Source organism: Asterias amurensis, chromosome 2, assembly GCF_032118995.1.
Source record: "Asterias amurensis chromosome 2, ASM3211899v1".
Lineage (NCBI taxonomy): Eukaryota > Metazoa > Echinodermata > Asteroidea > Forcipulatida > Asteriidae > Asterias > Asterias amurensis.
Genome location: NC_092649.1, coordinates 25,994,130 through 26,012,092, shown reverse-complemented (window position 1 = coordinate 26,012,092; position 17,963 = coordinate 25,994,130). Strand labels below are relative to the sequence as shown.

Sequence of the window (17,963 nt, the reverse complement as noted above, 5' to 3'; positions counted from 1 at the left end):
AGGCCGACAGCCTTGTCGGGTCTGTATCTTATGGGTTTAATGTGTTGTATTGAAAAAATTCCATTAGTGGAACAAATTGGGGGTGCTCTCGGATATGCTAGTATGCAGCTCATGAATATGTATATCTTTCGTCAGACCTATCAGACAATTCAGGATGTGAGGCAAATGAATTATTCATTTTGACGTCCAATCACGCATTTCCCTTATCATGACCTTTGAACCCTATCATGCGTTCGTGGTGGTGGTGTGTGATGTAAACATGTCTCGTCTTTCGCGGGCATTATGGTAATGAGCTGACCGTGGGAACTCTTCGCTTATTATAGTAATGAGGTCAGTGGCTTCAACACAGACCCTACAAGGCTGTCGGTCTGACGGCCTCCGCATGCGGATAGTGTACGGGGGCATCGTGTCGTGCGATGTTACGCACAGTGAATACGGGTGGGTTTTTGTACAGCGGCGGTCTTTTTTCGGAGTGAATAATTCGACTGCCTTGAGCAAGGCTACAATGATTAAAGGTGATATAGTGTTCGTGCCTGACGATAATTATAGCTTCACACTAATTTGGTATGAATACAATCCTCACAATTTAGGCCTCATTTTCTTCGATCCATGATTGTGTCTAAATTCGAATGGATTTGCAAAACTATTTTAGGCCTGCGACCATTGTGTGAGTACAAAAATATACCCCCACTTGTTCAGTGACTCATTTCTTTTGGCGAACATTCTCGAATGTAGCAATGTACCAATCAAATAATAGATCATGATGACGGTCTCCTTGATTTCAATTCTAAAGACAACTTCTTTTCAATGATTAATCAAAAACAATGCTCACTTCCAAAACAGGAAACAAATATCGGGGACATCAAACAAATCTAAAATCTGTAGTGGCAGAAAAAAAAAAACCCGCCCAACCACGACAATAAGAGAACTATTTAGAGTATGAGGGTAAAATGTATGCTCCACACGTACTCACGTCGTCGTGAAGTCGCAACACACAACTCAGATCTACATCACTCACATTCCAATGATATAAACCACAACCCGTGCCGTATTGTAAAACCGTGTGATTTCATATTCACTACATTATGGATACCCGAGCACAAAACAGTAAAGGGAACACAAAAGGTATGCATTACAGGGGAATTCTAGACACTGTGGTGGTAGGCCTACTCTTTAATAAATATTTGGTGTACAACTCTTCGGGAGGTTCTTAAAGACACTGGACACTATTGGTAGTTGTCAAAGGCCAGTCTTCTCACTTGGTGTATCTCAACATAATGCATAAAATAACAAACCTGTGAAAATTTGAGCTCATTGGTCGTCGAAGTTGCGAGATAATATTGAACGAAAAAACACCCTTGTAGTACGAAGCTTTGTGCTTTTAGATGGTTCATTTCGAGAACTCTAAATTCTAAATCTGAGGTCTCGAAATCAAATTCGGGAAAAATTACTTCTTTCTCGAAAACTATGTCACTTCAGAGGGAGCCGTTTCTCATAATGTTTTATACTGTCAACCTCTCCCCTTTACTCGTCACCAAGTAAGGTTTTATGATAATAATTAATTTGAGTAATTACCAATAGTGTGCACTGTCTTTAACTACAGGGACACAGGAGAGAGCAACTATATCTCAACAGGGATGCAAAACATGGCATGTGTGTATTAATGTATGCATTATTGTTTTCAAGTCACCTGGAAGTGGTATTTTTTCAAAATAAAGCTTTTGTCACTAATTTATGTGTTTTGATGAGTAGAATGTGAATTAACAGCTAACTAAGGTTTTAAAAAATCAGTTCGTATGTTATTTACAAATTTAAGAGTAGACCCCGACCCGAGAGGGCGCTGTTCGTGACGTCAATCGTGGCAGACTTTGCATGTAATGCGTAGAGTAAACACAATTGCAAAGTACATGTACGGACCAAGTCGTGAGTTTGTACGTTTCATTTTTTTTTCTTTTTTTTTTCCGGCAATGCCGACCAGGTGTATTGCTGCTGAATGCAGAACAACACTTTTTGAAATGTACCAACTCACTACTTGGACGTACATGTACTTTGCACGTGTGTTTACTATACGCATTGCAGGCAAAGTCTGCCTCGATCGACGTCACAAAAGGGGTAGGCGGAGTCAGCCCCCAAACAACTTTATATATTATTTAAACATATAAATCGTGACAAACAAATACTAAAAAAATTGTTTTATTGTTCGTAAGCATATACTCTTATGTTTGAAAGAAAAAAAATTCTATTTCCAGGTGACTTTAATCATTAATTAGGTAAATTTACATTGTCTGGTTGCGTAATCCAGACAAAGTGCCGTACCAAACAGTGCTCTTATTTAGAAAACAATACGTGGCCCTTTAAAGCCATTGGACCCTTTCGGTAAACAGTATTGTACAAGGCCCACACTTCGTGTATCACAACTTCTATATCAAATAGCAAACCTGTAAAAATTTTGGCTCAATCGGTCATCGGAGTCGGGAGAAAATAACGGGAAAACCCACCCTTGTATCCACGCGTTTCGCCGTGTCATGACATGTGTTTAAAATAAATTCGTAATTCTCGCTATCGAGAATTGATATTGTTTTACTGTTTTCTCAAAAAGTAAAGCATTTCATGGAATAATATTTCAAGAGAAGTCTTTCAACACTACCTTCTGTAAACCCTGTAAGTTATTTGTAAATCTGTGATTTTTTTTTTTTTTTTTTTTTTCTGTTCCGAAAGTGTATAATGGCTTTAATGAAACCCAAATGTTCCAAAGAACAGTCTGCCTCATACGTACTGTGCATGCAAACATAATTAACTGTTCCAAGTAACTGCACACAGTTTTAGTTTGAAACTAAAATGTAAGGAAGGGATTGGGTAGGGAATTCTATTTACTTGATCGTACAGATCCGGGTCAAGCTGTGACTCAAATTACCGCTGTAACATTCCCGGAACAAGACTTCGTTTTTTAATTTGTGATGGGATTACGAAATGAACTCCATCAAATTTAATGCGGTAGTCAATCACTCCGCAAACCTGATGTGTGGGGAGTTTGCTGGACGGTTTCCCCATGTTGACTGTGTGCAGGATTCCGGATAACTCCGGATAATTAGCCCGGCCGAGTTTAAGATTAATGGCCCTCAGAGCAAGATAGCAAGATTCGATATGTCTCTTTCCCAGAATATTGGGACATACAATCCATTCCACATAAACATGTACGGCAGCCATAAGCCCTAACTCATTGGGTTCACATACATGCTAATGTTGTCCTATTTCCATGCATGTGTAAACTCTTAAAACTGCCTCCGGCTCTAGCTTGCGCAATATAAAATGGGGAGTAACACCACAATTTGTTGGGTCGATGGCCTAACATTGGGTGAAGAAGATTTCTTATAACTTGCAAACAGGGCAATAATATTTATTGACTTATATATCACTTTGTTTCTACTGCACCAATTTTCGTAAGTCGCATATGCGCCTAGAATTTGACTTATGGTTCATACAATATTATGGACACGAAAAGGGAAGTTTTTTTTTAAATAAAGTGTTGATCAAACCATAGAGTAAGGTCTATTCTATGATCAAACCGACAATAGATTCAAGGAAGAAGGTTATGCGAAATAAAAACACATGTTTAGCGTCCCCGCCCGCTTCTTTAACAGGCCTTATCCCTTTTTGTTAAAGACGTACTCAATGCCTTGTAAAAGAACCTTGCTTATGGTTACGTTATTATACACTATCTCTCTTCATGAAATATTGACATAAATGTGAGTATGAATTGCATTGATGAAAAAATTATACATTTTAACGATCTCAAACGAAAACAATTAATTTTGAAAAACAGCCCACCAGTTTTCTTAAGAAATGTGTCAATCGGCCATTTTGAAAAGTAAGGAGGCCAAAACAGGCACTCATCCTTCCTTTAATTACGTTTGACTTACTCAAAGCGACCTCTACGGCCTGTAGTGTGGCGTTCAGACTTGCTCTCTCCGTAGGGTCTTCCGTACGTTCCCGGATGTCCTTCAGAAGTAAGGGGTACTTGGTTACGTGTTGAATGGGAGCCACAAAGAGATCGGCAAGTTGGAGTCTCTTGCAACGAGTGTCCTGTTCACAAAGCTGTTAAACAAATTGTGAAATTCAATGAAAAAATATGATCTTTCTGCAAGTTTCGTTTAGGTCTACATGAACAATAAAAGCACAGTTTGTACAACACCAGACCTATAAGCTCTTCACAGAGTTACCTTAGGCGCAAAGTATGGCCATTTAATAACAATACTAGAATTTTCTTTTTTACAAATATGACTTAATTAGTTAAAAACGAAATAAAATTAACAAATACAAACAAAATAATTAACAAAAGCAGGGCCTATACATGAAGAAAATAAATTTTAAAGAGAAAAAAAGATAATTTGTTTTGCCCCTATAAAAAAGAAGGAAAGTCAACACAATTTCACAAAGTCAAAACTCAAAAACAAAACAAAAACTTCCCAAAACCCATGCCGCCAAAAGCTATATAAAGGTTTAAGAAACGTCTATCATGACGTGGCTATATGCTGCAGCAAAATGGAGCTGCACGCTAAAAATAATACGAAACATATATCATGCCGTGGTTATCTGCATCAAAAATGGACGAACAATCAATGCTGTACACTTGTATAAACTTATGTATGAAACTTCTATCGCAATGCAGCAAAATGGAGCTATGCTCTTATAATATTACAGAAATAATGTAAGAAATATCTCAAATGCAGCAAAATGAAGCTGTCATATAAGAAACATCTATCATGCCGTGGTTGTCTGTATCAAAATGGAGTAATCATTCAATGCTATAGACTTTTATAAAATTTATATAAGAAACTTCTATCACAATTACGCAAAATGGAGATATACTCTTATAATATTATAGAAATAATATACGAAACCAAAGCTATAATATAAGAAACATATATCATGCCTTGGTTGTCTGCATCAAAAGGGAGGAATCAATCAGTGTATGCATCTACACTTCCGGCCTCAGTGACTTTGCCCTCCAGTCAACCCCACTGTATCCGACTAAAAGCTCCCCAGTAAGTGCCCTTATTAATATTACTGGTGCTATAATCCAGAGGTAATGACCCTGTCTGAGAGAAAACCTTTGAGGGGGACAGATCAAAATCAATGTTTCCTCACCTTCACAAATTCATTGAAATCTTCGTGTTTTTTGAGCGTCTCGATGTAGTGGAGCGCCCCGGAGTAATTCATACAGTAGCGCTGGTAGGCTGGGCACACACGGTTGCCGAACTGTGTGGTTTCAATCAGAACAATAATTTTTATTGTAAATCAACTAATGCAGATCTTGCGGGGAGGTACTTCTCAGAAAGGCTAAGAGAATTGAATCTAACTTTTACAGTTTGTTCTACTAAGCCTGTGAGTTGAATCTTAGAAAACAAATTGAAAAGGGGTGCGTTTTTTCGTTTGGTAAAAAGGTATGGTCATCTAAACAAATAAAAAACAAATATGACCAAGTTGTCACGAAAAGGCTTCACGTGTTACATACAAAAAATACACAAATTTGTACCTTTTGAAATTCCCAGGTTGGTTGTAACTATTTTTAGGTGAAAATTTGACAAAACTTTAAAGTGAATTGAGTATATTTAAAGTTACCAAACACTTTACACAATATTCTTTTGAAGTTAACTTAAGTGATAAAGTCTAGCTAAGAGTCAGCAGATTTTTTGCAGTTCTTTTCAAGCAAATAAGTGACAATTCTTTGTGTGTAAAATTCATCATGGCAACTTACCATGGCGAAGGCAGTTACAACTGCATCCGTGTGGCAGAACTCTGTTCTACTTGCTTTGTTTAGCAGCATGCGGATAAGGTCACGACAGAACGAGGCACTGACCTGAAAATTATAAAAAGATACAGCATTAAAGTAATGATAACAACTTTTCTTTTGATTTTAACCACCATTTGCCGCCATTTTGTTTTGCTTGCATTGGGTAGTGGGTATAGTACAAGTGCGTTCTTAATTAAACATTACAAAACAAATAATTTCAAAACAAAAGCATTTTCCATTGTTTTGGGTAGCAAACACTGAGTTATGAGTGATTTACGTAACATGGTAGGATTTCCTGTAGCACATTGTGATTCCCTTCCTTTTTTTTGCATTGAAGCCTTCAATTTTAAAATAAAATACTTTAAGGTAATTTGGCATGTATCTTTCTACTTGCAATGTTGTGTGTAACTGAAGTGGTAACACATTGTTCCGAGTAGCTATTTGATATCTGATATCTGATATATTATGATTAGAGATACAAAAACAGTCAAATATCCTACCAAAAAATACATTGGCATTGACTAGTTTTTGTTAAGGTTATGTACACTGTTGGTTTGGCGGATGTATAACATACACAATTGCAAAATAACGACAAATGGATTTCTTCAGTGTGATTAACGAATCAGTGGTCGTCAATATTGTATGGAGTAGATCATCTTGTACCGCAACCTATACACGCATCTGGTGTATACACAAAGTACAGCTGCTCTGCTGTGAATGAGCATTGAAATCGTTGGTTACCGTGGTAACTCACCTGGCTTAGCTCGTCTAAATTTGCAAATATTTTAGCCGGTTCTATGTACATGAGGTGGCCCTCGCATTGCATGGCTCGCAGGGGCTCCTGGAAAACCTTGAGAGATGTGGACACAAAGAGAACACTGTCAAATAGAAATCAACGGGAGATGTCGAGACTTGATAGCTACAAATCCAATTCCAGGGGGCCTGGTCGTGTTCTATGCAAGGATTCTCATCCTATACATATATCAATATCCACATGGGAGATTTAATTGAGTGGTGAACAGGTGTTTAGCATGAAAGGTTCAGAAAACGAACAATCAACTAATAGAAAAAGACATATCACATCACAACAAATGACAATTTTGCAGTCAGTCTCTGTTACAATGACTATAATTTATGTGTGTATGATTATAATTTTATTTTCCGTATTATGTTTCTACCATTTAATACGTGTGCAGGCCTGTATGCTACGTTTGTGGAAAGGGCAAGGGCACCAAGGCACTTTGTCCTTAGGGCACCCTAAGAAGAAACTGTAAATTTCTCTTTGAGCATTTCAAGGGTTGCTTGATTATAGAGTTAAAGCTTAAATCAAGGCGTGTATAAAAACAATAAAATGGTTTCAAAAAAAATAATAAGCTATTATAGCCAACGTATCTTGGAGTGTTACTACTCAAAGAAGCAGACAGGATAATGCATCTCATGCTTTTAGCACCGCTATCCATATACCGTGCGTAGTTTAAGGGGACCAACGGAAATGGGTCTTTGCATTGTGCTGTCTCTAATTTGATTGACAATTAAAAAAAAAAAAATAATAATAAGATGCTCTTTTAAGTAGACACACTTGCTACTAAATAACAAAAACCTATCTTCCTTTTTTTTCGATTCAAGGACACACTCACTTCTACAAAATAAAATAAAAACTCAAGGCAAAAATAATATGTTATGCAGACTTTTCTCACGCTGTCACCACCTTGGTCATGTTCCCTGTTTACAATAACAGAAAGGAATGCTAGCATTCACTTCGCATGGCACCAGACTATTATTTCGTCCAGCCTCAGTTTGGTTACAATGAGTTGGAATGGAGTAAAATCAAGACGGCCACACCGTGATAAAGGTCTAAGTAGACACATACACTTCTATAAAAAAAAAAAAAAAAAAAAAAAAAAAAAAAAAAAAAACTCTTACATTTTTCAAGACAAGAATATGCTCTATTAAGTAGACACACTCGCTTCTAAATAACTCCCAGACTTTGTCCCGTCTTTTGATTTCTTCAACTGATGGTGAGTAAGGAACGTGGTTCATTGTGTTGTTGTTATTATTAACCTCCATGATCACATCCCTCCAATGTTTGTCCTGGAAATTGGAAAAGAGAAGAAAAGAAGGAAACATTACAGAGTGCCTTTGCGTTAAATGACCTTACACAAACACATGTAAACTATAGGGCATAAACTAGTGATACTGTTTCTTAAAGACAATGGACACTACTGGTAATATTCAAAGACTAGTCTTCTCACTTGGTGTATCTCAACATATGCATAAAATAACAAACCTGTGAATATTTGAGCTCAATCGGTCATCGAAGTTGCGAGATAATAATAAAAGAAAAAACACTCTTGTCACACGAAGTTGTGTGTGTTTGATTTCGAGACCACAAGTGTTTTTTTTCTTCCATTAATATCTCGCAACTTCGACGACCAATTGAGTTCAAATTTCCACATGTTTGTTTTTATGTTGAGATACACCAAGTGAGAAGAATGGTCTTTGACAAGTGTCCAGTGTCTTTAAGGAACAATAGTAAAAAAGTACAGGAAGTAGAAATTAATTGACTCTGGAGGTCTTGCTGCTGCAGTTAGGCTCAATATGTTTACATCACCATCAATCAATTGCAACATGATTGGTTGCATATCAAACGGCTAATCATTAGGCATATCATGTACACAACTCTAAAGCTACTGTGTCACCTTCATAATTGAGAATGTACTTTCTATCTAATCCAGTTATAGTAACATCTAAGTTGGATTCTAGCCGGATTAAAGGCACTGGATACGTTTGGTAATTGTCAAAGACCAGTATTCTCACTTGGTGTATCCCAACATAATATGCATAAAATAACAAACCTGTGAGAATTTTGACTCAATATTAGTCATCAGAGTTGCAAGGGAACAATGAATGTAAAAAAAGCGCGCAGCGCAAAAATGTGTGTGTTTTTCAGATGCCTATTAAAAGGCTCTATGCCTGAAGTACTTTACCATTTATGTGAGAAACTACCTCTTTCTCAAAAAGAGATTACGCCAGCTAGAGGGAGCCGTTTCTCACAGTGTTTTATACTACCAACAACTCTCCATTATTGCTCGTTACCAAATAAGTATGCTAACAGTTATTTTGAGTAATTATCTAAAGTGGCCAGTGTCTTTAATCATGAAAAATATATGATAAACTTATCAGTATCGCAAGTACATGTATACGAAAACCTTCATGTTTCTTAAAACAAAATTACAGGAAGGGGTTTCACAGTTATATTTGTTATAGTGTAATATTTTGCAGGAGCATGCTGCTTGTGCTTCAAAGCTTCATACATCATTGACTCCACTTGAAGTTGGCAAGGCCTATATTAGATTATTACAATTCCTGTAAAAAGGTTTCACCTTGGGAGTTTGTTCAGAGAATTGCATTATGCCTTGCAGTTTACACAGTTTCAGCACGAGAGAGGATACACTCTATTAAACACACGCAAACTTGAAGTGGATCAATGGTATAGTTCTGCGGAATATTGATATCGAATTTTCAAGCAGCCATAGTTATGTGCATTGTACCGTATGTATGCATTAATAATCGAATCATAGGGATCTTACACAGAAAAGGTATCACAAAAATAAAACAATTAGCAATACAATATTCTGTATATTAGTGAGCAAAATAAGTTTAAATCGATGCTTTGAATTCAGTTAGTGAAATAGCATGAAGTATCATTTGAGAAGTGCACACAAACTTTTGTATAATGAAGTGTATCTAATCTAATCATATCGATCTTACACAGAAAAGGTACCACAACGCGTTACACCAATAAACAATTAGACATAAAATGTTCTATATATATATATATAGTTAGCAAAATAAGTAAGCAATATTCTCATTTAAGCTATGCTTTGAATTCAGTTACTGAAATAGCAAGAAGTATTATTTGATAAGTGCACAAAAACCTTTGTAAGATGAAGTGTATCTGGTTTGTGGTTTTGTGAAAATTGTTGTAACTTGAACGAAGTTCCCAAGATGGAACTACATTAACATTAGAATCTAAACATGTTTTAGGTTTTAAATGTGAAAAACTGTGTATAAAAATTATGCTTAGAAATGTGTCAACAATCTCGACACTGTTTTTAGAGTGTAAACTCTACTGGATGTCCAACTTACTTTGTACGTTGCGAATTCCAAATCCTCCTGGTCTCTGATTTTAAAATTTGCAAAAACTGTTGTGATGTCGTCAATCATGCTCTTGTCTTTGTCCTTTCCCTGATGGGAAAATGTACACAAAACTTATATTAATATTAGGAAACTGACGAATTGATAACTTAATCCTGTGGACAATGTTTTGCGAGGTAGTAATAAAGACAAAAACCAATCAATCAATCAATCATAAATAGTTTGTAAAGCACCTTAATCAAAGAATTGCTCATGGGCCAAGAGAAATAAATTAGTCATTGATGGCATGCCTCCTGAAACAAGTGGGCCTTTCAGAAGTGACTTGAACATGTTGAAGGATCTTGTGTCCCTAGTGATGTGATTTTGAAGTTTATTCCAGAGTTTGGGAACGTTTACTGAGAAGGCCCTTTCAGAAAAAAACATGTGGATGGTTTTGGCATAACAAAGAATGGTGAACATGACCTTTTTGATCGAAGGTGTCTGCGTTCAGCACCAAATTGCAGCATGTTGGAGAAGTACCCTTGAGCGAGACGTTATGAATGGATATTTACTACACAAACACTCCATCATATTGATTTGCACGAAATCTTACTGTTTATTATTACTTGAAAGAAAATCAACAATGTTGAAATAAACACTTAATGCACTTAGTATTTTTATACTTACAAATTTCTTCTTGAAGAGTGCGTGCAGTTTCTTTTTGGTTTCTGGATGAAAAGAAGACATTGGAAATGGGTTCATTAACATTGGAAATTAGATCAATAAAAACACGCATTATTTTGTTATTTCCATAGTCCCTGCATGAAACAGTTTCACATATACTTTGAACACAAATTTCCTTGAGGACCACATCAGTGTTAAGAATTCCCCTTTGCCTACCGAACATAAGGGCATTTTCTTTCTTGGGGTTCATTATTAATGAAATGTATTAATGAACGGTGGGGTTTGGCAAAGAGATCCCCACTATCAAAACTAGGAAATGACAACGACAGAATTATGCATGGAAATCTTCTCTCTTGCAAAATCTCCTCTCCTGTTGTGGATTGTGATCATATTGCTGTACAGATAGAAAGCAAAATTATTGTGCAAACCACGCCCACACACTATTCAACAAATCTTATTGGTTTAGTGTTTATTTTGATTGACAGATTTGGGTATGCGAAGTCGTGCTTTACAACAAACCACGCCTACACACTGTTCGACAAGTCTCATTGGTCAAGTGTTTATTTTGATTGACAGAATATGGTAATCACCTGCTCCATCGTTGCCGTCTTGATTGAACCCATTGCTGTCGAACCCGGCAGTTGCACTAGCCTCAATGTAATCTACGTTGAGGTTAAACAAAAAAACAAAGTTAAAGGCACTGGACACTACTGGTAATTTTTACTCAGAATATTTTTTAGCATAAAAGCTTACATGATAACGGGCAATGGGAAGCTGAAGATGGTATAAAACCTTTGTTTGTGTGAGAAACGGGTCCCTTTGAAGTAATGTAGGTTTTGCGAAAGAGGGTATTTTCCTCTCAAATAATATAATACTTCAGCTAAGCTTTTAAAGGCAGTGGACACTATTGGTAATTACTAAAAATAATTATTCGCATAAAACCTTATTTTGGTAACAAGTAATGGGGAGCTATTGATAGTTTAAAACACTGTGAGAAATGAAGTAACATAGTTTTCGAGAAAGAAGTTACTTTTAACTAATTTGATTTTAGAATTTGAGGTCTCGAAATCAAGCATCTGAAAGCACACTGATTAAAAGGTTTTGTATGAGACATGGGCAAACCTCATCAACTTCGGAAGAAACCAAAAATAAGTTGTTATCCAAAAGTAATTAAAAATTGTCAAACAAAAGTCGTTGTTTACGTCTTTGGACAAATTTTTTCATCACCTCGTTATTCTTACCTTGTAAATGTACTGCAGCAACAGCTATGAAGGGGGGAAACAAACAAATCAGAAAATACATCGTTATAAGAAACCAAAATACATCATTACACAAAAATAATACATGCATTAAACAGCTCGTAGGTGAAATTGGAACTGGGAATGTCACAAAGAGAAGCGAAATCAAACTAAAATGATATACAAGCAGTCCTGGGTAGAGATTGGCCGAAAGTTTAAAAATCATTTCCATACCCGTATAAAATGTACAAAATATGTCCAGCCACAATCTCAACAAAAACGACCGAAGAAAACTGATGATGATTATAATTATTATCATGTTCGGGGTGTTCAACCCCCAAATCATTTAAAATTTACCCATACAGTCAGTTACTTTTTGTGTTTATATTCAGTTTATGTTTATGTTTTGTATCACACCATCTTTACACTCGGCTGATCAGATTTCGAAAAACTTTGGATGTCCCCTTAAAGTTCTTGTTGTGACCTGCAAAGAGTCGACCCATACCCAGGTACATTCCCGTTGGACCAAAATAACCCCCTTGAAGCCCTTTAAGTCCACCCGCATGGTCACCGTTACCCTTTCAAGAAGTGTCCGGAGAAATAGCAAGTCCCAATCCGTAGTGATAAGTCTAAACCAGGCGTTATTATATCACACCAATAAACCCATACAAAGTGTATCAACCCATATTGCTTCATACCTAATTTATTCTTAAGTGTTGCTTATGAGTTACTGTAGCTGTATTATTTTTCAGTGCCAAATGTTACATTATCCCTAAGTGGGATTTCTCTAGTATCATCAGCCCACGAGTTCGCCACCCACTCGGTCGCTCCGTCTCCCCCGGAGAAGAGGGGCTTAACACGGGGTGGCCATCGGTCAGGCTGGCAGGGTTCAACCAAAATACCATAGTTGAAATCAAAAAACAAACAAACAAACAAACAAACAAACAAACAAACAAGATCAGTTTGAAAAAGGGCGAGTTTCATTTTCTGAAAGATGTTGAACGTGTTAGATAAAGATTACTCATGTCTTGTTTCTTAACCTGTCTGTCTGTTTTAGTTTTTTTTGTTTTGACTTACTTGCTAATGTCGAGCTGGCGGTGCTCATGATGCTACATCTATGTTCATATCCTAATGTCGGTGGAAACAGCGAATCGCCGTGGTGTGGAGGGGAGTTAGTCCCGCCGGGACCCGTTTCTTGTAAACAGCTGCAGAAAAAAGAAAAAGAAAAAAAAAACATGAACAATTTGTTATATATTACGTTCTGATAGTAATGGATTTTAAAGCGCCATATCTTTCAACAAAACACACTCATGGTACATAGAAAAAGAGCTCTGCTGGTGACGGTACCTTATACTATAAATGACGATACAATTGAGTTTTCAGTATGGTTTTGAAAATGGAGAGAGTCTGATGTTCAGTGAAAGAGTATTCCTATAAGAGATGGCACATGTGAAAAAGCATGTCTCCTCATAGTGTTTGAAGAGCGAAGCTGTCTCGTTATAGAAACACTTTGTTTTGGAATCAGATAGCATTATACAAATCACACCCGCAGGTAAGAACGAAGAGCTCACTAAGCTAAGATTTAAAATAATACAAACCAGTGCCAAACATAAGACAAATGTTTGGTGTGTTCCACTTCACACACTAATCTCCCAATATAAATAAGTTATGTCAAGGATTTGAACCGTATCGAATAAGGACGAGCCAAGGACCTAGCTCTAGATAAAAAACATGACATTACTGAAAAAAAAGGTCAACCCCTCCTTTGAGGCATTGAATACCTTTGGTATTTGTCATAGACCAGCATTTCTCACCTGGTGTATCCCAAAATATGCATAAAATAACAAATCTGTAAAAAATTTAACTCGATTGATAGTCGAAGTTGCAAGAGAATAATAAGAAGAAAAAAACCTGTTTTGCACAAATTTGTGTGCTTTCAGATGCATAATAAAAGGTTTCATGCCTGAAGTCTTTTAATATTTGAGTGAGAAAAAAAAAACCTTTCTCAGTAACTACGTTACTTCAGAGGGAGCCGTTTCTCACTATATGTTTTACTGCAACAGCTCTCCGTTGCTCGTTGAATACAAGGTAAGTTAAGTAGGATTTGAAACCAACGATTCTATTCAGAACCACCCCAACTCATTAGAGATAGTCATTACATGGTGTTACCGCAAACCTTTCTACAAAGTAAGTTTTTATCCTGAAATTGTTTCGAGTTATTACCAATATTGTCCAGTGCCTTTGAAGTACATGGATACTCGATAAAGCCCACGGAACCTTACATCGACCAGTTTCGCGTGGATTTCCCAACGGAAGATTATTTTCGAAAACAAGGGGCGCGGGAACAAAGCATTCATAATCTGGGATGTCCAACACCATCGATCAAACGTTTGAGTACAATGTATGCTTTAACTACACGTGATCTAAGCGAGGGGGCGAGAGTGTGTGGGCTAAAAAGAAACGAGGTTAACAAAGACTCCTTCCCGATTCACACATCAACCTTTGTTTTGAGAACATTTTGTCTGGAAAACTAGTTTGCGTGTGTTTGTCAATGCAAATCGCACTGACACAATAAAAACATGAATTGTTAAAGTGTTTTGGAATGAAGGGAAAGAAAAACCTTGTTGATCACCGACTAGAAATTGAGTTGCATAGTGGAACTCAATAGCGTGGGTGAATGGAAGGATTCGAACGGCGGTAGTTGTCCTTTCAAATGTAACTTAAGTTCGCTTTCTTGTTTGGGAATGATTATAAAATTATAAACTCCTACATGCACAAAGTAAAGATCACTGACCGGGCTAATAATGGCACCGAAATTAACACCTGTTACATGCCGTACTTTAAAATCAATATTTAAGCATATCGATCTGTTTCCTAATTTGTTGCAACCCACCCATTTTGATTTATAAATAATTGACTGGCTAAACATTATACCTAAACAAAAACAATCTCCCAGCTTAGGAGTTGGCATTGCCTTTTATTGTAGCTTCAAGCAGAGAAAAGTTTTAAATATTAACTGATTGATTTTTATTAAATTCTATAACCTGAAAAAGTTAAGCCTCAAATGAATGAGATAAATTCTCGAAAAGGTCAGGAATTTGCAGTGGCTTTTGGTAGCTTATTGCATGCGACTTTGTAGTAAGAAAGGTCACTTTGTAAAGTTTAATTAAAGTAACTTTGAATATTTGTTAATGCACGTTTGACTATCAGTGTCCTCGGTGAAAGGTTTCCACAGGGTAAACAATAAATAGATAAATAACTAAATAAAGTGGATACCTTCATTGAAAAAAAAAAACAAGTTCATTGACTTACTGGACTAATCTATATTGATTCTCCCGTAGTACCTCGCCACCCTCCTTCAAGATGATGTTTAATATATTATGTATATATATCTATAGTCTTTTGTGGTGGGATACCTTACATCTTCGCCCCCACAGAAAAATCCAAGTCCTTCTATCCCCCTCAAAATGTCAACGGGTTATCAAAGAATACCATTCGAGCCCTTCAGTAAATATAGAGCGAGTCAATGGGGTTTTCGCACCCAATCATACCGTAAATCCCTGTGCAGGTGCCCGAGGAGGGTTGTGATGTTTGACCAAAATTGAGTTCGATCGCCGAGGGCCAATCTCACTGCTGCTGAACTATTTTCTACTACAGATTGAATCTGTGAACGGCCTTTCAACCGACATAGATAATATAATTCGTTGTTGGTTAAATGCACTGGACACTATTGGTAATTACTTACAGCAATTATTAGCACATCACTTTACTTTAGTAACCAGCTATTTAAACGTAGTTTTTGAGAAAGAGGTAATATCTCACTCAAATATTAGAAGACTTCAGCTCGAGTGTTTGATTATGCATCTGAAAGCACACAGATGGGGTGTTTTTTTGAATTCTTGCAACTTCGATGACCCATTGAGCATGAATTATCACATGTTTTTTATATATAAATATATTGGGATCAAGTTACAAAACTGGTCTTTGACAATTCACAAAGGTGTCCAATGCCTTAAAAAAAGCAATACATTTTTTAGTCACATTTTGTGAGCTCAGTTAAAAGCAAGTTAAGGACTACCGCTTCCGTAATGAAACAAGCGCACTGTCTCGTATCCACAATGAAAGTACACTCTTGTTTTATTCATGACAAGATTTAAATTTCCATGTCAGTATGTCGACTGCAATGTATAGATAAATAACTCAAGGATACAATTAAGCCCGCAAGGCGCATACGTGACAGATTAGTTCATACGCAGGTCCCTATGCGCATGATCGGCGCGCAAAGGATTCTGGGTAAAATCCAAGTTTTTTAAGTACGGTACACTTAAAACCTGACATAGTTACGAGTAAGCTTTAGAATGTCATCCATCTTAACGGCAGCTTGATTGATGGTTTAACTCTCGGTTTACCAAGATGGCGCTTCTGCAGATTGACAGTAAAGTTAGTTTGATATTGGATATTGGATACTCACGTGTGGGATTGTTTAGTACAGCGCATATCGATGTTGCTTTTTAGATACTGTTATTGAACATTCCCGTAGGTTTGTACAGTGAATGTCTAACCTGTACATCGATATTGGATATTGGACATTCACGCATCTATATTTGACATTGGAAATTCCCGTAGGTTTGTACAGTCAATGTCTAACCTGTACATCGATATTGGATATTGGACATTCACGTAGATTTGTACAGTGAATGTCAACCTTGTACATCGGTATTCGATATTAGAAATTCCCGTAAGTTTGTACATTGAATTTCTAACCTGTACATCGATTTCGGATATTGGAAACTCCCGTAGGTTTGTATATTGAATTCACCTGTATACATCGATATTGGACATTGGACATTCCCATAGGTTTGTACACTGAATGTCTACCTTGCTGTGCATCGATATTGAATATTTGAAACTCCCGTAGGTTTGTACAGTGAATGACTATAGGCCTACCTTGTGCATTGTTTGAATATTGGGCATTCCCGTAGGTTTGTACAGTGGATGTCTATCCTGTACATTTACATTTGATATTGGACAAACAAGAAAATTCAAAGATAATTTTACAGATTTTCCAATATTATAAAGCTCTTTAACAAAAAAGGGCATTTTATGAATGGGAATAGAGTATTGACTCATCAGTAAAGTGGGTCGTGTGATCATATGTGATAAGGGAGAAATGACCCTGCGCGGTGATAAACTACGGCCGTAAAAGACCTCGTGGCCATCACTCTGTTTGATCCCGTTATTTATATCCGATGTCGGCCATTACAGCTTAATTGTAGGCCTACGTGACAGACGCGCACACAGTTCCAGCAAAACGTCGCACTAACTGACGTGATGGTTTCGCATCACGACCACATGAAGCTAAACATCACGTACATTAAGAGGGTTTACGTGTAGGTCAGTATACTGCCTTCCCGATAAACAGCACTTTGTCTTCTACAGTCATCGAAACACTCTATACCCACGAAGAGTGTAATGCTCAAGGCCGACAACTATACCTCTCGAAAAAATCGAAAATTGCTTGCTAACAAGTGAAATGAATCCATGTAACTTGAACCTGTTCCCCCCGTGGCATACATTATGGTGTCTCTTTCATCATGGTATCTCCTTCTATCCACACTCAAAGATGCCGCGACTACAAACACACAAAACACATACAACCACCTATTTCCATCACCCTCTGCCAAGGTCTTCGCTTAAATTGTCCCATTACACCTTGCCTGGTGATGCTGATAAATACAAATCAAGACAAATCGTTGACACACCCATTGTTTGACTTCCTGCTAAATAATACTATGAATAATACATGATTTTTATAGTGTCGTGAACAGCGCCTCAAGGCCCTTTACAGTAGATTTACAAACACGTGGTTGTTTCATTAAATACGTGAGTAAAATATAATGTCCCTGCATGGTCTTAGAACCCTTACCCGGCTGCGTGATAATGAATTCAGAATAGATTATTCAGATTAATTCAGACTATATTTCAAGGAACATGTATATACATCTGAAATACCTTTTGTGTCGAACTGTTTATAGAATTATAAACCACTCAGTTCCGCCAACATACAGTAAAACTTATATCACTCGGCAAAGTCAATGTCTTACTGTCAT

At 36.9% G+C, this 17,963-nt stretch overlaps 1 protein-coding gene across 4 annotated transcripts in view; it reads right to left on the bottom strand.

Annotated features, from left to right (window-relative positions):
- Positions 1 to 17,963, bottom strand: part of LOC139954405 (uncharacterized) — a 163,803-nt gene that overhangs the window by 12,623 nt on the left and 133,217 nt on the right. For all 4 annotated transcript variants that reach the window (XM_071954194.1, XM_071954193.1, XM_071954197.1 and 1 more), the window contains 10 exons: positions 12,931 to 13,058; positions 11,857 to 11,880; positions 11,206 to 11,277; positions 10,619 to 10,659; positions 9,944 to 10,042; positions 7,718 to 7,885; positions 6,549 to 6,644; positions 5,759 to 5,860; positions 5,149 to 5,259; positions 3,921 to 4,095 (listed from right to left, as the gene is read on the bottom strand). In XM_071954194.1, the coding sequence (XP_071810295.1) occupies positions 3,921 to 4,095; positions 5,149 to 5,259; positions 5,759 to 5,860; positions 6,549 to 6,644; positions 7,718 to 7,885; positions 9,944 to 10,042; positions 10,619 to 10,659; positions 11,206 to 11,277; positions 11,857 to 11,880; positions 12,931 to 13,058 (1,016 nt within the window). The remainder of the gene's footprint in view (positions 1 to 3,920; positions 4,096 to 5,148; positions 5,260 to 5,758; positions 5,861 to 6,548; positions 6,645 to 7,717; positions 7,886 to 9,943; positions 10,043 to 10,618; positions 10,660 to 11,205; positions 11,278 to 11,856; positions 11,881 to 12,930; positions 13,059 to 17,963) is intronic.